At 40.2% G+C, this 24,664-nt stretch overlaps 1 protein-coding gene across 1 annotated transcript in view; it reads left to right on the top strand.

The window, feature by feature from the left end:
- Window positions 1-1,543: 1,543 nt before the first annotated feature.
- The window catches only part of LOC109920659 (zinc finger RNA-binding protein-like), a 46,832-nt gene continuing 23,711 nt past the window's right edge, over window positions 1,544-24,664 (top strand). Inside the window, exons 1-8 of the mRNA XM_048614153.1 lie at window positions 1,544-1,646; window positions 2,821-2,944; window positions 5,266-5,502; window positions 6,870-7,117; window positions 10,473-10,655; window positions 19,722-19,953; window positions 21,286-21,467; window positions 23,836-23,955. Coding sequence (XP_048470110.1) covers window positions 1,617-1,646; window positions 2,821-2,944; window positions 5,266-5,502; window positions 6,870-7,117; window positions 10,473-10,655; window positions 19,722-19,953; window positions 21,286-21,467; window positions 23,836-23,955 — 1,356 coding nt within the window. The 5' untranslated portion in view covers window positions 1,544-1,616. The remainder of the gene's footprint in view (window positions 1,647-2,820; window positions 2,945-5,265; window positions 5,503-6,869; window positions 7,118-10,472; window positions 10,656-19,721; window positions 19,954-21,285; window positions 21,468-23,835; window positions 23,956-24,664) is intronic.

Here is a 24,664-nt window from a genome sequence, read left to right on the forward strand (position 1 = left end):
GCAACAGTCTTCTGTTATCATGCAAGCAGCATTTCATGTATGTACCTGCACAGTTGGTGATGGGCCTTTTAAGTCAGTAAAGGGCAAACAAGGATCAGACCCTGCGTAGAAACACATCACTCATTGATCTAATGGGAACTCGAGTTGAATGTTTTTGTCATTTTTAGTAATGTGGGAGTGAAGAGGGGGCTAGTATTTACTGTTTTTTTTGTTTGCATGAACTAAAGTGTATGGATTTTTAGTTGTGGTATTAATTTTAAAAATTGTTAACGTGTCTATCCTCTTAGACTGTATTTTCAAAAATTATGGCAAATTCCATAAATTCTTTTTACTTTTCTCCTGCACTTCTCATTTATTTGGATTACAGTTGAGTCTACCATCTTGCTGTAAACTGTTTCTATAGTTATTTAGCATTCTGGTCTCTTGGGAGTTCTTGAGTGCTGCTTTTAATGCAGTACCAATCAACTTCAGAATTCAGTACCGAGAGATGTTCTCACAGCCACGGCATTGTCGCATGTTTATCTTTTCCAGTGACAATGCTGCATTGTAAGGGTCCCTTCAAAGGTTGAGCTAAGATATTTTGAGGAATTCTTCATTTTGCTGCTGATTGCCTAATCTCTGAGTGTTCCATTCCCAGCACTAACATACTTCTCAATGATGAACTGAAAAATAGACATGTTATTTTAAATACATTTAATCTTAATTAAATGTTTATATATGATTTGCACGTTAGAACAGATAACTTGGAAAGGTAGAGTGTGTAAGTGCAATCACTCTCTGACCGTACATATACACACAGTCTGATTCAAAATCCCATCTTAAAGTTAAATTACTGTAGTCACTTTAAATCAGTGATCATCCACATAAGTGTATCCTGAAACACTAACAGGATGCTGGTTGTATAAAAGAAAAGGGGAATAAAACCCATTTTTCATGTCTTTAATTAATCTATTTGATTTGAATATTACAATAGTATTGCAAGGCTGTGAGGTATGGTTTAAGATAATATGTTTTGGTAAATTAGATGATTTCCATTTGAGTTATGTTGTGTCATTGATGTATTGTCTTTCATAATTAGTTGAACATTAAATGGGTTATCAAACTCCGGTAGAGGTATATAATCTTTTATGTACAAAAAATCCTTTGACTCTTGGTGTATTTCACCACATTGAGGTTTAGAAGCTTTGTTAAACTAAAATTTAAGACTGGTTTCGTTCAAAAGAATTGTGTGAATAATGATTTGCGATTTGCAATTTGCTCGAACCCTCGGCACCATACTAAATCGGATGTTAGATTGTTGTAAACTACAATCATGGACTAATTACTCTGAACAAGTATTTATTTTATCTAATTGTTATACGACCTTCACTTGCCATGGATTCCAATTTTGCTGAGAGAAGCCACAGTATAATTTTCTATAGCACCAAACTATTCCTTAAAAAAAAGAATAAAAAGCTCTTTTCCACGTCAAGAGATTTACTAAACTACGTGTGTGTATTGATATCGTTATATATTTTATATATTGGCATTGATTTTGCCATAATGAATCACAAAGTTTCTTTCTGCAGCAGTACTACGCACAAGGAGGAAATTCGGACAAGACAGAGTGGGGTTGGATGACAGACTTGATCTATGGTTCATCTAAGGTGCTTGTGGAGAAAGCTTAATTAACTTTGTATGTAAGGTAGATAGCTGCTAAACTGTCAGCTCAGAACATCGCGTATCTCCTTTTAATACAGTTTAAAAAATTTAAAAACAGTATAAATTTTGTAGCCAATAACATTTAAGAATTATTCATTTACAAAAGTATTTTTACTGTTTTAATAGAGGATTATATGTTTATAAAGTGAATAAAAGGTACACAGCTGGCCTTTGCAGTCTATGGTTTTATGATGCCAGTGGTGACCCTGATCATCTAAGTAATCAGCGGTAAAGCAGATAGTTGCCTCTGCTGGTCCAGGTCATGAATGGTATGAAAGTTATGCCTGGCAAGTGTGCATTTTGTACTTGTCTGATTTTAAAAAAGAAATAACTTTCAGGTGCTATTTTGTGGCCGTAGACATGTCTAGCATTTTAATATTTCAAATGAACCTATTTCACCAGCTAGTCACTACCTTTAACGCAGCATATCTAGTGTAGGATATAAACAGTTCACACAACCGACAACCTTTACATTATGTGTTGCTCTTAATTCAGAAACTCATGATCCTCGTCACAAATGCACTAATAAAGTACCTGCAATTACCATTACCTCATCCTTCTATTATTCGGCTCAAAATCATCTGTTAGTCACTGTTGGAAGAACAATATTTTTAATTATACTAAGCAATTCCCTACTACAGTTCTTACTACATTTTTAAAATTGCCATTACATCAGAGTGATGACACTGTCATGTTGGTTTGGTTCATAAGTGGCATAAAAATCCTAAACTGCAATAATCAGAGATGTGGCCTGCTTGCACTATTGATCTAAGTTAAGTTAGAAGCATTGTGGGGGTATGGAATTACCCCTTCCCACCCCCTGATTGTATCGTTGCCCAACAGGTTAGAGTTGTGCTGTAAGTTGTCAGTTCTTTTGAGAGCCATAGCATAATCCTACCATCAGTGAGTAAGTGCATACAAATGATGCATGTGCTGGACACTTATCCAGCATACCGGACTTATTGAGGTTAGTGCTGAGCATTAATGGTATTCTCAAGAAGGCAACAGCTCCTGATGACTAGCAAGACACGTCTTTTTGGTGGAGGGTAGCTTTATATGTTTATATTTTAGCAGTTTTGTGTTGCAGTCATTAATATATTTTCCTTGTCTGTAATGTAGGACAGTTACAGTTACACACGTTCCACAGCAGCAACACCGAGTTACGATAAACAGTACTATCAACAACCTGTCTCAGCTGCTGCTCAACCTCAGCACACTGCCACAGATTCTTACTACCAGACAAGTGAGTGAAGTATTTTCTGAATTTGTTTATGCTCAAGATTGAATAATAGATCAGAACTTAGCCAGCTAAACCAACAGGAAGCCTGGCAAAGTACCATTTTCAGTTCTGGCCTGGCTGAGATAGCTGGTCACAGCAAGATGGCGATAGAGACTCCAAAATGACCTAATTCCTCCCAAACCTGGGAGGCAGCCAATATTTTGATTCTGATCACAAAACATTGACTCCTGGTGTTCAAAGTATCTTTGGATGAGAATAAGATTTAAACTTAGACACAATCTCAGCCTGTGAATGTTGCTTCCTTCATGCAATGCAAATAATAGCTACAGTAAGGAGATATTGGGATATGGCTCCACATTACTCATTCAGAACCGTGACTTGGGAAGGTAAGCCCAAAAAAGTTGGGGCTTGATTTTTCTGCATCTTGTATTTGATATGAAAAAGTCATGCAGATGTCAGATCTGCTAATGACTGAGCCAGTGTCCATGGTAGATAAGCAAACTAAAATGTGCAAAACTACATCTATGTTTTCTATTTCACAATATTGTAATCTGTAATCTCTGAATTGACAGTTGACATTTTTAAAAGGTCAAGGATTGCTATGGTAATTGCTGATGTTGGCTTTCCAAACCAGAGCACTTGAAATGTCATGCTAAAAATATTATAATACTTAAAAAAAAAAAAAAAATAAAAAAAAAATAATTAAATTTACAGGGCCACAAGACAGAATAAAAGTAATAATAAATAATAGTGATTAGGTTTTGTAGCCTTCAAAGAGGGATGGCAGATATTTAGCAGAGGAGAAAGGAAGAAAAGCCTTCACTGATTCTCAGTAGCAGCAGTGTGTACCATCTCTAAGATGCACTGCAGAGATTCATCAAGATTCACCTTCCAAACCCGTGGCCACTATCGAAGGACCAAGGCATCACATATAGTGGAATGCCACCACCTGAGCATTACTGCTGGCCTAGACCACAATCTGCGTTCCATGAAAGAATTTTTGATAATGGATGGTTTAATATCTCTTGGAAACAGCATTCTTTCTAACTAAAATGAGCAGCATTTTGGAAGGTTTATGTACTACTGGTCACACTTCAGACATTCAAATTTATTACAGATACCAAAACCTTTCTAAAAAGTCAGTTTAACCTGCATCCTGAATTTATTCATGACTTCTAAGTGCAAGGTCATCCATTTAGAATCCAATACAAATCTTTATAAATCCAATACAAATTTTTAAATCGTGAAAAATTTAATATTTGTGAATGAGCAAAAGAATTTGCGTGTCATGTCCACAGACCACTAAAAACCAATGTTCTCTCTTTTCAAGTTTTTTTTGCTGGAGTTAGTGTAGGCTCACCCAAATGTTAACTCCGCTAAAAGGATTAAATTTAAGAGTGGTTGCATTTGCTTCTCTTTATTGCTTTTGAGTTTACAGGGTTGAGGGAGTTGATTTATTCAAAACAATAATGGGATTTTATACTGTGGATATTTTACTGGTGGGCAAATCCAGGATAAAATGACACAATTTTAAAATGAGAGTAGGCTACTTAAGAATGAAACAATGTATTTTTCCCTCACAGTCTTTTAGATTTGAAACTTTCTCTTAGAAAGCTGTGCCAATTAGAATTTTAAAGACCGAGATTGCTGGATTTTTATAAGAGACGTCAAGGGATATGGATCACAAGCATTTGACTTAGTTGAGGAGTGGAACGGACTACTCTTTCTTTGTGTCTAAGAAACTACTGTTGCCTTGAGTAGCCTACTAAGATCTCTGGCTTTAAAAGGATAAGCCAGCCACCAGTTGTACACACTATTCTCAAGCCTCCACTGTACTCTAATCCAACTGGAAATCTAGAATGGAACGTCCTGTTAAAATGTAGGAAACACAGATGCTATTGAAGATGAACAATTGATATCCTTATTCAAAGATGTAAAAGTTTTTACATATTCAGGTTTTGTTTTGATAGAAATTGAGGAAGACAAATAAGTAGGTATGTAAAATGCTGAAAATACGCAGTTGTCCAGCAGCATCTGATGAAAGGTGAACAATATGAAATGTTGAATCTGCTTCTCTCCACAGTTGCTGCCTGACCTGAATATTTCCAGCAGTTTTTGTCTTTATTTCAGATTTTCAGCATCTACAATATTTGCTTTTGAATATACAATCATGTCTGGTTTGGGGGTAAGAAATTGTTTCGATTCAAGCAAGCCTTTTCCGTAAAAGAATGTCAAAGCTGGAATTAGAACTGCAGTATTATGTAGGCATAGTCAAATTGCACGAAGACAGATTACATTTTACTTTTCTTTTTGTTGTTTTTCAGTAGCTCCTAAAACCAGTTTCAGCCAGTCTGGAACACCATATACACAATCTCAACAGTCAAGACAAGTTACTGCAATAAAACCTGTATCCACTCCAATCCCAGTTACAACCAGCTTTACAGTGTATCCGGTGGTAACAACAGTACAACCAACTGCACAACCTACTGCAGCAGTAGCCACAGCTGCTGTATCGTATACACAGACACCCACATACAATACAACACCAGTCAGTTATTCAGGTAAGTAATCGTACATTTTTGACTTGTGCTTCATTGTTTTGGTATTGTAATTGACCTGTCTCTGAAGCTGAGAATTTTTAACCAAATTCCATATGCCACTTTTACATGGCCAGTTTTTCATGTTTTTCACTTGACTTTATATCCATTAGCTCTTTACATGCTATCCTTTAAGTGTGTTATTTCTTTGGTTTTTCTCTCTTTACTCCTGTTTTGGCTTCTGTTATCATCAAAACTTGTGTGTCCTCACCCTTGCACTATCACAGAATTGTTACGGCGCAGAAGGATGCCAGTCCTTATTGGTGGTAGCTAACTGAACCAGTGCAGGTGCAATCTCCTGTCTTTTCCACATCCCTAAACACCATTTCTGTCCAAATAATCATCCAGTTCCCTCCTGAATGTCTCAGTTTGAATCTGCCTCCACCGCATTTCCAGGCAGTGGATTCCATATCCTAAATACTCAGCGTGAAACCGTTCTTTCTCACATCACTCTTGCTTCTTTTGCACATCTCTTTAAATCTGTTCTCTCTTGTTCTTTTTGCCAGTGGGAACAGCTTCATCCTATTTCTCTATCCAGCCTGCTCATTATTTTGAAGACTTCTATCAAATATCCTCTCTGCCTTCCTCTTTCCAAGGAGAACAATTTGTTTCTTTAGTCTAACCTCCTGACTGAAGATTTTAGTTCCTGGAACCATTCTTCTAAATCATTTCTGCACACTCTCCAATGCATCCACATCTTTCCTATAATGTAGCGCCCACAACTGTACACTGATATTCCAGCTGAGGTCTAGCAAGTGTCTTATACAAGTTCATCACCACTTCCTTGCTGTTGTACTCTTTGCCACTTGTAATAAAGCTGAGAGCACACTATGCTTTATTAATTGTATCTCCACCTGACCTGCCACCTTCAATGATGTGTATACATATACAAATAGGTTCCTCTAATCCTGCACCCTCTTAAGAATTGCACCCCCTGTGTTATAAGTTGACTGCATGTACAATTGTTATGCTTCTTTCTCGTGGGTTGTAGGATAGTGTCCAAAGGCCTCTGAAAAGAGGCAAGCTTTTCCCAGCACTGTGTTGGTGTTACATCTTCTGCATTCTCTCTGAAAGTTCAGTAATGTGAACTAGCATAGTACCACGCACCAGGTTTTGTATGATTTTAGTTTGAATTTACTACATCCTCCCAATTTGCCAGCTTCCATTTCACGTCCAGACTATAAAGTAATATTTTACTGTTGTTTTGTGAGGAGTCAGAATTAACTTTAACAGTAGCAAAATTGCAACATTAGAAGTGTTATCAAGTTATTCAATGTAATTAAAACATGGTGTCCAGTATACACACATTTTGAAGTGTTTCTTTATGCTAGGGTCAAATTACTCTGGATATGAAGCTGCTGTGTACTCTGCTGCTACTTCATACTATCAACAACCACAGAAGCCCTCAGCCACTACTTGGACCAGCACTGGGACTGGAACAGGAACCAGTACCAATACAGGAAGCACTTTCATCAAAAAAACAACTTTCCAGAACAAACAGCAAAAACCGAAGCCACCGCCTAAACAACCTCAGCTACACTATTGTGATGTCTGTAAAATTAGCTGTGCTGGCCCACAGGTAACTGATTCAGATGAAGGTCTGTTATCTGCACAGCTGCACTTTTATATGCCAAGAAAGATTAATCAAACTGTGGTGGAAAGTTTAGGATTTCTCAGAACTACAGGCCTGACTTTCTCCTCAAAGATTTGTGTATTTGTATTTTAACATTGTTTTTAAAATAATGCTGTTCCTTTGCTGAATGCTGTTGTGCTATCATGTACGAGCATATAAAGTAGGAGCAGAAGTAGAACATTCAGCCTACCCTCAATCCTTGCTTCCCTCGGCTAACAAGAATCTATCTGCCCCATCTTGGAAATATTCAATGACCTCATGTCCAAACACCACCTAAGGCACAAAGTTCCAAGATGCACGGCCTTCTGAGAGAAACAAATTGCTATCTCTAAGCTCAAAGTGCAGCCTCTATTTTTCAAAAAAGAAAAGTGCCTCCTCGTTCTAGACTGACCCACAAAAGGAAACATCCTTCCCATGTCTGTCTTGTCAAGATCATTCAATTAAGTAAACTGCAGTAGAAATAAGCCTAGCCTGTCCATCCTATTCTTATGAGATAACATTTATTCCAGGTATTAATCTAGTAAATCTCACCCAAGCCACCTCAAAAGCACTTGCATCCTTCCTTAGATAAGGAGATCAAAGTTGCATTTAAGATGTGTTCTCACCAATGTCCTACATAACTGAGCGTAGCAAACCATTAATGGATTTACATACTGTACCTACATGCTAACCTTTTGTGCCTCTTGAACCAGAATACCTAAATTGTTCTGCACTTAAGAATTCTGCAGTCATTCTCTGTTTAATAGTCATACTGCATGGAAACAGACCCTTCAGTCCAACTAGTCCAGACCGACCATGTTCCCAAACTAAACTAGTCCCATCTGTTTGCACTTGGCCCATATCCCTCTAAACCTTTCCCATTCATGAACTTATCTAAATGTCTTTTAAATGTTGTAACTGTATCTGCCACTTTCTCTGACAGTTCACTGCACACATGAACCACACTGTTTTTAAAAAAAAAGTCGCCCCTCGTGATCTTTGTCTTTTTTTTTCTCTCGCCTTAAAAATATGCCCCCTAGTTTTGAACTCCCCTACCCTAGGGAAAAGACCTTTGCTATTCACCTTACCTAGGCCCCTCATTACTTTATAAACCTCTAAGGTCACTCCTCAACCTTCTATGCTCCAGTGAATAAAGCCCCAGCCTTTCCAGGCTGTTTTTGTATCTAAAGATGAGACTTTACTCTTTTTTATTCTTTATACCAAAATGAACAATTCTGCATTTTCCTGTGTTATACTCCATCTGCCAGATTTTTTGCCATTCATACAACCTATCTATATCTATTTGCAATTTTGGCTTTCCTATCCATCTTGGATTAATATGCAAATTTTAGCAACCATGCCTTCGCTCCCCTCATTATAAGTCATTGATGTAAATTTTGAAAAGTTGAGGCCCCAGAGCAGACCCCTGCAAGACTCCACTCACCACATCCTGCCTGTCTCTTTTGCATAAAAGATTTTATGCAAAACACATCATTCCTGTGCATGTTACATTTTGCATATAGGAAATTCATTGAGTAACACCATACCAAGATCTGCTAGTATACAAAAGAGAAATGTCATCTCATGCTTATGCCACACCCAGTTCTCCTATTGTGAAAATGCTCAGTCATGTTGACACTGATTATGATTACCTTTTGTACCAAGATCAGGTACTCTTGTCTGATATTCACACATTCCTTCATCCATGTAGGAACAGCTAAATTCTGATGATGGAATGGAGACTGGGCTACTTTCATACTCCTGCTTTATCTCTTCCCTGGCACTGAAAAAATTACCAAGGGAGCCCAACCTGTATTGTGCCTCATTTGAGAACTCTTCAGAGTGTGCCAGCAGTAGAGCTTTTTGCCATCATGGTCCATATAGCTGAATACGACAGAGATTTTCCTAATCATTATTGGGATTTGGGTGCTGCTGGAAAGACAGACATTTAATGTCTAATCAAAGTTGCCTTGGGAAAGGGCATTCCTCTGGACCCATTGCAAACAATGTGTTAAAGGCAAATCCATAATGTTGTTTGGTAGGATGTTCCAGAATATTGATCTGACAGGATGTCAAAATCAGGATTGTCAAAGAATTGGAGGAAACGTGGAGGTGGTGTTCTCGTTCACCTATTGCTATGGCTTTCTGGGGTTGTAGTCATGGGCTTAGTATGTGCTTTTTGTTTTCAGTCATGGGATGAGGGCATCACTGACTGGGCCACCCTCTATTGTCCATCCCTAGTTGCCCTTGAGAAGGTGGTGAACTGCCGCCTTGAACCGCTGCAGTCCGTTTGATGTAGGCACACCCACAATGCCATTAAGAATGGAGTTCGAGGATTTTGACCTAGCGACACTGAAGGAACAATGTTATATTTCCAAGTCAGGATGGTGAGTGGCTTTGAGGGGAACTTGCAGGTGTTGGTGTTCCCTATATTTGCTGCCCTGTCCATCAAGATATTAGGGGTCATAGATTTGGAAGCTGCTGTTCAAGGAGCCTTGGTGAATTTCTGCAGTGCATCTTGTAGATGGTACTCGCTGCTTCTTCTGAGCTTTGGTGGTGGAGGGTGAATGATTATGGACCTGGTACCAGTCAGTGGGCTGCTGTGTCCTGGATGTTGTCAAAAGTCTTGTGTTGTAGCTGCACTCATCCAGGCAGCCAGTAAATATTCCAGCACAACACTTTTCGGGAGTCAAGTGTTGTGTTACTTGCTGCAGGACTCCTAGGTCTGATGTTCTGTTGTAACCACAATGTTTACAATGGGAGTCCATTTCAATTTTGGTTCGATGGCCATCTCCAGAACAGTGATACTAAGAAGAGTTTATCAATTGATGCAGCGCATTTTATAGATAACACTGTAGCCATGGTGTGCCCTTCGTGAAGGGAAATGCTGTACCTGATGAATTCCTTTGAATCTTTTGATTCTTTGAGATGGGTAATGTTTTTATGTTTAACAACTGATGGCCTTTCCAGTACCAATAACTATCTTACTGCCACCCAAACATTAAACTTTTGAGCTCAATGCTTAATTATTAATGCTTAATTAAGGGTATGTAAGGCTTCACCCAGAGGAAAAAAGACTATTTGCTATGTGGACACAAAATTCCTAAAGATTTTAAATTTAAAAGCTAGCCAATGGGTCAGATTGTGCAAAGTTGATGCCATTAAGAATTGGAAGGTTATGAATTAAACTTTTGCACAGGGAAATTTGACAGTTATTGGTGCATCACGTCACTGTATGAAGAAATACGTTTGCATACACAGTCTTGTTCATTTCTAACTCTGATTTAATGTTTAACTCTCTTCCTGTCAACCACCTCCAAAGACTTATAGGGAACACTTGGAAGGCCAAAAGCACAAGAAGAAAGAAGCAGCTTTAAAAGGTGGAAGTCAGACTACCAGTGGACCACGTGGTGCCCAGGGCCAACTACGGTGTGAGCTATGTGATGTATCGTGCACAGGTGCAGATGCCTATGCTGCACATATCCGAGGTGCCAAGCACCAAAAGGTACATACTAAAATACTATAAGTAATGAAAATGTTGGAAGTGCATAACATGTGTGTTAACATTTAAAAGGATGTTACCATTTCTGGAAAGAGTTTTGACAGATTAGAAGACCAAATTGTTGACCAGTTTTTTTTTCACATGTTGGTAAGCCTTCTGTGTCATTCCAGTATTTTTCCTTTTCCCTCCTGAGCAATAAGTAATCATTGCATTACCAGTCATGAACTAAATGGTAGGCTCATGTAATATGACTTGATGATAACTGGTAAGTAGGTGCTAGGTATACAGCTGACAAGGATCGTCTGAGGTTGCCATCCTCTGAAAAGAACAGGGGTTAGTCAGGAATCCATTGTCAGATACAAGCCCTGGATTCATTGTTCTCAATGTCTTATTCAAGGCAGTGGTGCTGAGTAGTGTGTTGAGGGTTTGTTTTAGGGATGTTCCCTGAAGCCATGGTCTAATTGAATGGCAGCGCAAGCTGAGAAATTTTCCCAAATCTTCCTATTCCTTATATTTTGAAAACACAAGTGGGGAACACAGCCTAGTTACCAGCAAGGTTTTTTTTCTGGCGCACATCAACAGAAGTAATGTGCTCATAAATCTAAAGAACAGCATTAAAAGTTTGAAGACCTATTTCTGAACATACGCTCAGAACTTTCTGCTGTGAATTATGACTTTTGTAAAGTTTCTGCTCAATTATTGTGGTCCACCCTAGCAGCATCATTGTGAATATTTGCCGTTTACTTAGATGCCTAGTCACATCAGGTGACACTGATTCCTAGATTGTTGAGTCAGAAGTTTGCAGGTTCTGGTCTCCTAGGGTCCTAGAACTATATAGCACGGTAACAGACTCTTCGGTCCAACTTGTCCACACCGACCAGACATCCCAATCTGACCTAATTCCGTTTGCCAGCATTTGGCCCATATCCCTCTTAAAATCCTCCGATTCATATATTCATCCAGATGCCTTTTGAATGTTGTAATTGTACTCGCCTCCACCCCTTCCTCTAGCTGCTCGTTTCATGCATGCATCACCCTCTGCATGAAAATATTACCCCTGGGGACCTTTTTTTAAATCTTTTCCCCTCTCTCCTTAAACGTATGCTGTCTAAATTTGGACTCTTCTCCTCCTCTGCCCACCCCCCCCCACCAATCCTTGGCTATTCACCGTATCGATGCCCATCTTGATTTTATAAACCACTATAAGGTCAGCCCGATACCTCTGATGCTCCAGGGGAAAAAGCCCCAGCCTATTCAGCCTCTACGTATGACTCAAACTCTCCAGTCCCAGAAACATCCTTGTAAATGTTTTCTGCACCATCTCAAGTTAACAACATCCTTCCTGTAGAAGGGCAGCCAGAATTGTACGCAGTATTCTAAAAGTGGCCTCGCCAATGTCCGGTATAGCCACAAAATGACATCCTAATTCATACACTCAATGTTCTGACCAATGGAAAAGTCCAGAGTGCTAATTACCACCTTTGCCACCCTGTCTTCCTGTGACTCCACTTTCAAGGAACTATACACCTGCATCCTTAGGTTTTTTGTTCAGCAGCACTCCCCAGGGCCCTACCATTAACTATAGAAGTCCTGCCTTGATGTGCGTTTACAAAATACAACATCTCACATTTATCTAAATTAAACTACATCTGTCACTCCTCAGCCATGGGCTGTTGTACTCAAGACAATCTTTTTCACCGTCCACTGCAGCACCAATTTTGGTGTCATGTGCAAGCTTACTAACATGCCTCTTGTATAAATGATTTCCATGCAAATATAATCAACAAAAAGCAGTGGACCCAGTACCAATCACTGTGGCACACCACTGGTCACAGGCCTCCAGTCTGGAAAGCAACCGTCTGTCTCCTACCTTCAAGCCAATTTTGTATCCAGTTGGTGGTTCCCCCTGAATCCCACATGATCTAACCTTATTAACCAGTCTACCATGCGGCATCTTATCAAGTGCTTAGCTGAAGTCTGTATAGACAATGTGTACTGCTCTACTTTCATCAATCATCTTTGTCACCTCTTCAAAAAAATCAAGTTAGTGAGACATAATTTACCACACACAAAACCATGTTGACTATCCTTAATCAGTCCTTGCCTTTCCAAATGCATGTAGATCCTGTCCCTCCAAATTCCCTCCAGCAACGTACCCACCACTGATGTCTGGCTCACTGGTCTATAATTCCCTCGCTTTTCCTTACCAACTTTCTGAAATAATAGTGCCACGTTAGCCAACCTCCAGTCCTCTGGCACCTCACCCATGGCTGTTAATGATACAAATATCTCACCAAGGGGCTCAGCAATCTCTTCCCTAGCTTCCCACAGAGTTCTGGGAAACACCTGTTCAGGTCCCTGGCATTTATCTACTTTTAAGTGTTTTAAGACCTCTAGCGCCACCTCTTCCGTAATATGGACTCTTTTCAAGATATCAGTATTTATTTCCCCAAGTTCTCTAGGTTCCATGTCCTTCTCCACAGTAAATACTGATGCAAAATATTCATTGTGTCTCATCCATCTCTTGCGGTTTCACACACAGATGGCCACATTGACCTTTAAGGGGCTCTATTCTCTTCTTAGATACTCTTTTGCCCTTAATGTACTTTTATAGAATCTCTTTGGATTCTCCTTAACTCTATTTGTCAAAGCTATCTCACGGCCCTTTTTGCCCTCCTGATTTCCCTCCTACGTATATTCCTATTGCCCTTCTACTCCTCTAGAGGTTCACTCGATCCTAGGGGTCTTCACCTGACATATCTCCTTTTTCTTGACCAGAGCCTCAATTTCTCTTGTTGTCCAGGATTCCCAACACTACCAGCCTTGTCATTCACACTAACAGGAGTATGCTGTCTTTGAACTCTCGTTATCTCATTTTTAAAAGCCTCCCACTTCTCAACCCTCCCTTTACTTGCCAATAGCCTCCTCCAGTCAACTTTTGAAAGTTCCTATCTACTACCATCTCAATTGACCTTACTCCGATTTAGAACTTTGACTTTTTGATCAGTTGTGTCCTTTTTCATAACTTTTTATAAACTAGTAGAATTATGATAACTTTCCCCCAAAATGCTCCCCCACTGAAAGCTCAGTCACTTGCTGGGTTGTATTTCCCAACAGAAAATCAAGCATTGCTCCATCTCCAGTAGATACATTGCCAGATTAAATTTAAAAATAAAAGTTTCCTTGTACACACTTTAACAAATTCCTTCCCATCCAAATCCTTTACACTATGACAGTCCCAGTGTATGTTTGGAAAGTTAAAATCCCCTACCAATACAACCCTATTATTTTTACGTGTATCTGAGATATACTTAAGTAATTGCTTCTCAATTCCAACCGTATGATCTCCCAAGAATGTCCTCCTTCATGTCTGTAATGTTATCTCTAACCAAAAAACACCACCCGCTCTCCTCCCTTGCCTCCCTTTAAATCCGCCTTACAGGAGTACATAATTTAGGCTGACTCAGTTGCAGTTCTAAGACAGTGCCATATGGACCAAAACATTTGAGGATGAGGTATTACACTGATGTGCTATCTGCTTTTTCACTTGGAAAGTTCTCAGGGGTTATTCAAATAAGGGCAGAAATTTTTTCCAATGGTTAACTAATATTGAAATAAGTTGCTGTGTTTTTTACATAATCATATACATTCTTGTGTATTAACTGTTTTTGGGTCATATCGTGAATTACGGTTTTTGAGAAGACTTGTAGCTCGGGTTGTGGATGAGGTTGTAGACTTGCTCACCAATTCAGTGCATTTGATTGCGGACGTTTCGTCACCCCGCTAGGTAACGTTGTCACTGCGCCTCCAGTGAAGTGTTGGTGTTCCGTCCTGCTTGTTATTTATATGCCTCAGTTTTCTGGGGTGGTTGGCATCACTTCCGGTTCTGTTTTTCGGTGGTTTGTATATCGGGTCCAGTTCGTTGTGTTTGTTGGAAGGCCAGACCTCCAGGAATTCCCTGGCCTGTCTCTGTTTGGCTTGTGCTAATTATGGATTTGTTGTTTCAGTCGAATTCGGGTCCTTCTTTGTTCATGTGTATTGAGACCGTTGAGAATTGGTCGTATCTCTTGGTGGCTAGTTGGTGTTTGTGTATCCTCATTGTCAGTTTTCTTCCAGTTTGGCCTACATAATATTTCTCTCAACCCTTGCATGGTATTTTCTATATTACGTTAGTTTTATTGGTTGTGGGTATGGGATCCTTTACGTTCATCAGTAGCTGTCGCAGGTTGTTGTTGGCTTGTGGGCTACCGTGATACCTAGGGGTCTGAGTAGTCTTGTGGTCATCTCTGTACAGTGGGGTGCCTAGTGTGTCTGGCCATGTTGTCGTCTTGTTGTTGTCTGTCGTGGAGGTAATGGCAGATTGTGCTTTTTGGGTACCCATTTCTTTTAAAAACTCCGTGTAAGGGCTCCCATTCTGCTTTGTGCAAATTTGGGTTGCTGCAGTGTGTTATGGCTCATTTGAATAGTGCCCTGCTGCAGCTCTGTTTATGGCTGTTGGGGAGATTTCTGGTGTAATTATGTATTTGGTCTGTATGTGTGGTCTTTCTGTATATGCTAGTCTGGAGTTCCCTGTTGTTCTTACGTTCTACCATTGTGTCTAGGAAGGGTAGTTGGTTATTGTTCTCTTCTTCTTTTGTGAATTTTATTCCGGTGAGGATGCTGTTTGTGTTGGTGGGTTTCTTCTAGTCTTGCGCATTTGATAATCACGAAGGTGTCATCTACATAGCGGACCCACAGTTTGGGCTGTATAGTGGGGAGTGCTTTCCGTTCTAACCTTTGCACTCCCGCTTCTGCGATCAGTCCTGATATTGGGGATCCTATTGGTGTTCCATAGATTTGATGGAATATATGGTCATTGAAGGTGAATTGGGTTGAGGCACAGATGCAGCAGTTTCAGGGTGCTGTCCTTGTTGGTGTCGTGGGGTGCCTGCCTTTCTGATTTGTCCAGAAGTAGGGCAATGGTCTCTTTGGCTAGGTCGATGGTTGTGGACGGAAATTGTGCTGTTATGTCGAAGGATATCATTAACTCGTCCTCTTCTATTTTGTCCTTGAAGATGTTGAGGAATTCTTGGAAGGAGTGGATGGAGTTAGCAGTATTGTCCACTAGGTATTTCAGTTTCCATTGCAGGTCTTTGGCTTGTCTGTATGTTGGTGTGCCTGGTAGTGAGACAAGTCAGTCCAAGGGGGACCCCTTGCTTGTGTACCTTTTTAGGGAGTCCATTGAAGCAGCGTGTATTGGATCCCTCTGGCTTCATTTTATTGGTGGTCTGTCTTGCGGATATCTCCTGAGTTGTGCAATTTCTTCCGGGTTGTTATAATCCGGTTCTCTAACTGTGGTGTTGGGTCTGTCACCATCTTTTGGTAGGTGGTGGTATCCGATAGTAGAGCGTTTAGCTTTCTTGATGTACTGGGCACTATTAAAGATTACTGTCATGCATCCTTTGTCTGCCGGTCAGATTACGATATTTGTCTTGACTGTTTCCAGGGCTTTCTTCTCTTCTGTGTTGAAAGTGTTCCACTTACCTTTTCTGCTCAGTGTTGGGAGTATTGTCAGTCTGATGGCCTGTTATATTCCCTCCAACCAGAAAGTCAGTTTTTTTTTTGGTGTCTCTGTGGTTATAATTCAGTTGTGTACCAGGGCGGTCTTCTCAGTGACTATAATTGGTCGGTCTGAGATGTTCTTGATCCATGTTTGTGTTGTCTGTGTCATCGTTGTGGGTGAGTTTGGATAGTTTTTCTTGTAGGGCTATTCTTTTCTTTGTTCTGTTCTCCTATTGTTGTATGGTGTTGGCTTGTTCCAGTGTGATTGTTCATTCTTGGTTGGTTGCATTGGAGCACAGAACAGCTGCAGCATGATAAGGGTTATCATCAATGATGCCCACAACCGCCTCCACAAATACAGGCAGGAAATTTCAAGCCAAAAAACTTTGTATTCCAATGCAACAGACCAAGAAGGGACAACCACACTGGAACGAGCCGACACCATACAACAATAGAAGAACAGAACAAAAAAGAATAGCCCTACAAGAAAAACTATCCAAACTCACCAAAAAGACGACACGGACAATGCAGAAATGTGGATCAAGAACATTTCAGACCAACCGCATACAGATACTGAGACGTCCATCCTAGTCCGTGGACTGAATTATAACTACAGAGAAACCAAAAAAATACTGACTTCCTGATTGCATTGGAATCGAAACTAAAGAGCAACTGACCCTCCGAGGAAATGCAACAGACCATCAGACAGACGATAGTCCCACGCTGAGCAGAAAACGTAAGTGGAACACATTCAACACAGAAGAGAAGAAAGCTCTGGATAGACTCAAAGACAAATTTCTTCGTAATCATATCAGCGGACAAAGGATGCACGACAGTGATCTTTAATAGAGCCCAATACATTGAGAAAGCTAAATAATAACTGAAAGAACTGAGGGTGCTGTAAATCGGGAACAAAAACAGAAGTTGCTGGAAAAGCTCAGCAGGTCTGGCAGCATCTGTAAAGAAGAATAAAATCACAGTTAACGTTTCGGGTCCGGTGACTCTTTTTCAGAAATGATGGTAGCTTGAAAAACATCAGCTAATATGCAGAAAATAGGGAGGGCGGTGGGGTAGGGAGTAAATGATAGGATAGAGCCCAAAGAGAGAAGAACAGTTGGACAGACAAAGGAGTTGATAACAATCCGGCTGGGAGGGTGAATAGTTGTTAATGGGGACTATTAGCCTGCCATTACACATCACCTAACCCCTAGCCCCGCAACCCCCCACACCAGGCCTTGTTATCACATAATAAAAACCGAAAGAACTGCGGATGTTGTAAATCAGGAACAAAAACAGAAGTTGTCGCAAAAGCTCAGCGGGTCTGGCAGCATCTGTGAAGAGAAAAAAGAGTTAACGTCTCCGGTCCGGTGACCCTTCCTCAACTCTGAGTTCTGAGGAAGGCTCACCGGACCCGAAACGTTAAAAGATTTTTCCTTCACAGATGCTGCCAGACTTGTTATCTCTCAGCCTGCTGTTACACACCACCTGTTGTTAGTGATGAACAGTCTCCATTAACAACTATTCATCCTCCCAACCGGATTGTTATCAACTCCTTTGTTTGTCCAACTGTTCTTCCATCTCTTTTAGGCTCTATCCTGCCGTTTACTCCCTACCCTCCACCACCCCCCGCCCTGGTATTTTTTTGCATATAAACTGACATTTTCCCAGCCACCACCAGCTCTGAGGAGGGGTCACCGGACCCGAAACGTTAACTCTGATTTTTTCTTCATAGGTACTGCCAGACCTGCTGGGCTTTTGACATCGAGAAAGCTAACCCATTACTAGCAGATATCGACACCTATCAACAGATGGCGATAGACCCAACACCACAGTTAGAGAACTGGATTACAACAAACCTGAAGAAATTGCACAACTCGAGATATCTGCAAGACAGACCACCAAAAAATGAAGCCAGAGGGATCCAATGCACATTGATTCAATGGACTCCCTAAGGTACACAAGCAAAGGGTCCCCCTCGGACTGACTTGTCTCACTACCAGGCACACCAACATACAGACAAGCCAAAGAACTACAATGGAAACTGAAATGCTTAGTGGACAATACTGCTGACTCCATCCACTCCTCCCAAGAATTCCTCAGCATCTTCAAGGACACCAAAATAGAAGAGGACGAGATAATGATATCCTTCGACGTAACAGCACAATTTCCGTCCACAACCATCGACCTAGCCAAAGAGACCATTGCCCTACTTCTGGACAAATCAGAAAGGCAGGCACCCCACGACACCAACAAGGACAGCACCCTGAAACTGCTGCATCTGTGCCTCAACCCAATTCACCTTCAATGACCATATATTCCATCAAATCTATGGAACACCAATAGGATCCCCAATATCAGGACTGATCGCAGAAGCGGGAGTGCAAAGGTTAGAACGGAAAGCACTCCCCACTATACAGCCCAAACTGTGGGTCCGCTATGTAGATGACACCTTCGTGATTATCAAACGCGCAAGACTAGAAGAAACCCACCAACACAAACAGCATCCTCACCGGAATAAAATTCACAAAAGAAGAAGAGAACAATAACCAACTACCCTTCCTAGACACAATGGTAGAACGTAAGAACAACAGGGAACTCCAGACTAGCATATACAGAAAGACCACACATACAGACCAAATACATAATTACACCAGAAATCTCCCCAACAGCCATAAACAGAGCTGCAGCAGGGCACTATTCAAATGAGCCATAACACACTGCAGCAACCTGGATTTGCACAAAGCAGAATGGGCGCCTTTACATGGAGTTTTTAAAAGAAATGGATACCCAAAAAGCACAATCCACCACGACAGACCGCAACGAGAAGACACAGCACGGCCAGACACACTAGGCACCCCACTGTACATCAGAGATGACCACAAGACTACTCGGACCCCTAGGTATCACGGTAGCCCACAAACCAACAACAACGTGCGACAGCTACTGATGAACATAAAGGATCCCATACCCACAACCAATAAAACTAACGTAATATAGAAAATACCATGCAAGGGCTGTGAGAAATATTATGTAGGCCAAACTGGAAGAAAACTGACAACGAGGATACACCAACACCAACTAGCCACCAAGAGATACGACCAATTCTCACCGGTCTCAATACGCATGAACAAAGAAGGCTCCGAATTCGACTGAGACAACACATCCATAATTAGCACAAGTCAACCAGAGACATGCCAGGGAATTCCTGGAGGTCTGGCCTTCCAACAAACACAACGAACTGGACCTGATATGCAAACCACCGAAAAACAGAACCGGAAGTGGTGCCGACCACCCCAGAAAACTGAGGCATATAAATAACAAGCGGGACAGAACACCAACACTTCACCGGAGGCGCAGTGACAACGTTACCTAGCAGGGTGACGAAACGTCCGCAATCAAACACACAGTCTCGGTGAGCAAGTCTACAATCTCGTTATGGATTGTTTAGAACTGGTTGCAGTACTCAAGTACTCATTCATGTTAGATGTAATGTTAAATGGAGTTTAATCATGGTTTTCATTTTTGCAGGTTGTTAAATTGCATACCAAATTGGGTAAGCCAATTCCTTCGACAGAGCCAGTTGTGGTAAATTCGACATCAGCTACTGTGAATAAGACAGTGAGCAGTGTCACGACCACAGCCACAGTACCAGCACCAATCCAGATGCCTCCCAAGTCAGCTGCTGCCTTCACTAACAATACAAGCAAGCCACCTGCATTAATAGTGAAGAAACCTGTCACACCTAAAATAACGTTCATTGGTACGTTTAAGATTTTGAACTTCAGCAAATGTCTCGTTTCCTATCCTCTGTGTTCTGGGAAGATTCAGTTGATCAACCATTAGTTCATTGCTGTCTCCATATCTCAGTCTGTGGAGCAAAGCTGTGCAACCAGAAAATTCTCTGGTTCAATCTCCAATCATAGACTTAATCTTAGAACTGTGAGAGGTGAAGCAATGATTCACTTGCTGATCCTTGTCACCTTCCAGTGAATCTCGGTTAGAAACTCTATGATAATGGATTTCAGATGGTGCTTTCCTGATGCTGTCTCTTCAGCTCTTACTATTTTAACCACCATGGCAGTTTCCTGGAAGGTGCTCGTTATTATAGTGAATGTTACCTCCAGGGACAAGGAAAAAATTGGTAAGGTAGAGGGAAGCTATCCATCTAACATGTTCTTACAACTATTTTTCATGCTGAATTCTGTCAGTATGTTTACAGGTTTTGTGGCTTGGAGTTTGAGAAAATAAAACAATTCCACATCCAATTCAAATTTTAGTAGCAAATCAACTTTTATCATCTGGCGGGGGGAAAATGCAGTCTTGCGTTATTGGCTTAATGTAATCTTGTTATTTAGTAAGTGGCTGTATCTTTTAACTAGAAAGTTGGAAGTTTTATTTGTACACATAGTTTGTGTGAGAAAGTGGAAGTTGAAGCACTGTGTGGGGTTTGCTTTAGGTCAATCCATCTGATATTTGCAAGTTGTTTAAGAAATATTTCAGGCCTTTCTGAAAACAGGCTACAGATTTGGACTTGACTTGATGTCAAGTTCCATGATCATAGCAGGATGTTCTTAAGTTAACTCTCCCTCACACTTGGAACTTCAACATTTAAACAAATTGTTCATAATGAAACTGAATAAATTGTGAAGAGCTCCAGAATATCTTTTTTTTTTGTTGGGAGCCCTATCCTTTAAGTGTATCCTTGTATTGTCCATCATATATGGTAAATGAACAAGGGAGACTCCTGGATTGTAGTTATGTCAGCGCGAACAGGTTTTGCACTGGAGTCTCAGCACAACTTGACTTTGGAGTGGCAAGTGAAGTGGGAGCTTTCATTGTACTCTGGAACCAAGTTGGACCTTAGCTCTGGATTTGCATTGTTTGTACCGTACTACGTTTGTAGTACTGGTATATCCTTGAGGAAGGCTTTGCGCCTATTACAGTGTTCTAGGCTTCAGTGTGTGCTTCATATGTAATTGCCAGACAAGATGTACTGGTACGGTAATTGCATGTAGTTTGCATATTAACAAATACGCACTGCAACCTAGCTGCCACTTGAAGAAATTCAAAAATTTCTCTTCTGCGTTCAAAGGAGGAAACAAATTACAGACGATGGGAAACAAAATGGAAGAAGTTAAAGTCCCAAATGCTAAGCCAGAGCCCCAGATGCAGGAATTCAAGCCCGAGCAGACCGCAGCACCAGTGCCAGCTTCCACTATCCCAGCGCAGCTTCAGAACGATGTCCAGCCTGTAGGCCACGATTATGTAGAAGAGGTAGCTATGTCTAAACATGTGAAAAGAATTTACTTATTTTGTGCAGGGAAGGGAAGTGTGGTATTCTAAATAATAAAACTTGTGGAACTGAAAGATTTTAATGACCTGTTACAATGTTACAGTAATGTATAAAATGAAGGAGAGGCAGGGGGATCTTTTAGCTTTTTCATTCTCTCTTTAGTACTCTAGCTTTCTTCTAACTAACATTTTCTAGAACCTGTTCTTGTTACTAATGCAAACTTTATTCATGCTCTGCTGAGTTGATAATGATTCTCAGGTCAGCGAGGAGGAAGCTTAAGCTTAATATCCTCTTTGGTTATCTGCAATATAAAATATAAGTAGGAAAAGGAGTATACCATTAAGCTCTTGGAATCTCTTTGCTATTCAGTCTGATTCTGGCTGATCTCATGTCTCAACTACATTCTCACCTTATGCCTTGATTCCAGAGAGAGACAGATTTATCTCTACCTTAACTATACACAACAATGGAGTATCCACAGTCCTGTGGTATGGACAGTTCCAAAGATTTATCGAGTGAACAAATTCCTCTATTTTAGCAGTCTGACGTGATTGCCACCTTAACTGCATGGTGGTTGGAGGAGTGTGGTCAAGGGAGTGGAAGGTGGTGGGGTTCTATCCTAATGGGATATTGCTTATAACAGTATCTACTCATGAAGAATTGTCTGGGTGAGATGAGAAAATGCAGGAAACATTCCCCAATGTGAGTACTTTCAAAGAAGAAGGCCAAGAGTGGCAGATGACTCTGCACAATAGTTGTACTAAAAACCTCACTGCTTAGGTGAAGTGCGTTTAGAAAATGGAGGATATTTGGTCCGGGGAGCAAGTACATTCAATTCCCATTTTAATATCATGTATTCTGCCTTTTATAATATAAATGATATGCCTACAATTCTAATGGAAATTAGTTATGACAGTGAGTTTGCACTGTAGTTGACCCCTCCAGCTTTAGTAGCACAGTTACAGTGTGACAAATGTGCATAAGCAGCCTTTGTTATAAATGTGGGTGTGCAAATGCGTTGCTACACTTGGCAGTATGAAAAATATTAGATTGGTATTGTTAGCTGACCTGTGGTATTGTACATACCTTCCTCTTAATGTCTTTGCAGTACTATTCTCTATCTCATTCTGTGTCTTTGCTTTCATGCAGCTCGATTGTGTAATGCCAATGCGAATGGCTTCATTAGTGAGGGTATTACCTGAAAAATATGTCCCTTGGCTATTCCCTTTTTCCCCCTTCCTCCATTAAAATGTCAGTCCCTTATGACATTGTGTTTAATTTATTCTTCTTTGTACCATTTAACTATTATTCTTTCCATTCCCTCAATCCCTTTTATTTTTCACCACCCCTCCCAATTTCTCTTTTGTGGTGTCTTCACTTATTAAACCTCCAACCATTCCCACTAGCCTTCTTGGAGGGAGTGACCAAAAATCATGTTATCTTCTTTCCTACTGTGTCAATTCAATACATCCCTTCCCCCCCCCACCTCATTACAGCTCAAAAATATAAGTTGTTATAATTAATGTTTTATTTCTGTCATAACACTGGTATGATTCTTAGTTGGCTTCAAAACTAAATGTTTTTGAAAGTTAAATTCATAGAGGCAATTTCTAAAACACAGGTTTGTGTTCATAACACAATTTTAAAAAAAACAATTAATTTTCGCTCTAAAGCTTTTAAACTTATCCTGTAATCTCAAATACTTTTTGAATATTTTGATCAGTCTTCAAGAAGCTAGAGAAGAAAGCACTTCTTCTACCTGATTGAACATACTGCTGCCTCAAATTGTGCCCGCTTGACATGTTGTGACTGCACAATCCCAATTCAGTTTACAGTATTACAGCTCTGGACAAACAGTCACCATCAGGCCCAGGTCTTTTAGCAGAGCCTGTGGCCTTTAAGTCAAAAAATTAAATTTAGGCACTAAAAGACATGTTAATATTTAAATTTGACCATGTTCTGAAATGTTCAGAAGTTTTGATATTTTAGAAAATATTTTGTTTGAAGTCTTATTTTGGATAACAGGAATTGCAATTGCAGGAGGAAAAGGCAAATTTGAAATAAATTAAGCCATGTTGACAGGTGTGGGATCCCAGAAGTTTGATTGCGCAGTTAGTGTTGTGTTTGTGTTTCCTTCCACAAGTGTGACGATGGGAATTTGCTCAAAATTAAGAAAAGTAGGTAAAATGTGGCAGGTGATTATGTAGGATATTCAGAAGTTACATTGCTGTTATATTTTTGTGATGTGTTTCTCAGATTTTACCAGAGTTTGTCTAAATGTTTTATTGTTTGGCCTGCCCAAGCTAATCTTCCCACTTGCTTATGCAGTTTCTTATGTACTTCATTTAGGTCCGGAACGATGAAGGAAAAGTGATCAGATTTCACTGTAAGCTTTGTGAATGTAGTTTCAATGATCCTAATGCAAAGGATATGCATTTAAAAGGTCGTAGGCATAGGCTGCAATATAAGGTAAGTACTTAAGTATTTTATGTTTTAATGCAACAACGTACTTGAGTTTTCTTGTGTTGGAATCTTTCAGAATTGGTCAGTATTGTATATGGGGCATGGGTACTTGCTTCACGTTTAGTTGAAGTATAATTGTTTGAAGATTATACACCTCTTTATAAGGATTATTATTGAACTGTAAACAATACTTTATTGGAGAATAGGTAGGTTGAGTGCAGAATTAGGAATGTGCTGGTTTGTTTGAAGTGGTTTATTAGGTGAAGTTCTGCTTTATAGAGTTGAGTGCTAGCAGTGGGCTGTATTCCGGTACTTACAAAAATAAAGCATTCCACAGGCATTAAAAGGAGAAGATTGTCTCTGTTTTATCCCTCATCAAATTCCATGGATTTTTGGATGCAGCTTTCAGCATTGAGCCAGTGATGTAAATTTGCATGTAAAGGCGGTGCTGCTATTTTGTATTGAAATGCAAGCACACTAGAAATTTGGCTTATAAGTAGAGTTAGATTGAAGTACTGATTTTAGGCCTGTTTTGTCCACTGCTTGATTACTGTTCATTACAGCAATGGCAAATGGATTAAACATGTCACCAAAAGAAGTCCTAATCTTTTCAAGAAACTCCTAAACCTGCAAGTTTAATGACTATGGAATTGGCTTTGTATAAAAGAATTTTGAGCTGAATATTTAATGGTACTTCAGGATCAAGTACAGCGAG

Source organism: Rhincodon typus, chromosome 29 (assembly GCF_021869965.1).
Source record: "Rhincodon typus isolate 14 chromosome 29, sRhiTyp1.1, whole genome shotgun sequence".
Taxonomy (NCBI): domain Eukaryota; kingdom Metazoa; phylum Chordata; class Chondrichthyes; order Orectolobiformes; family Rhincodontidae; genus Rhincodon; species Rhincodon typus.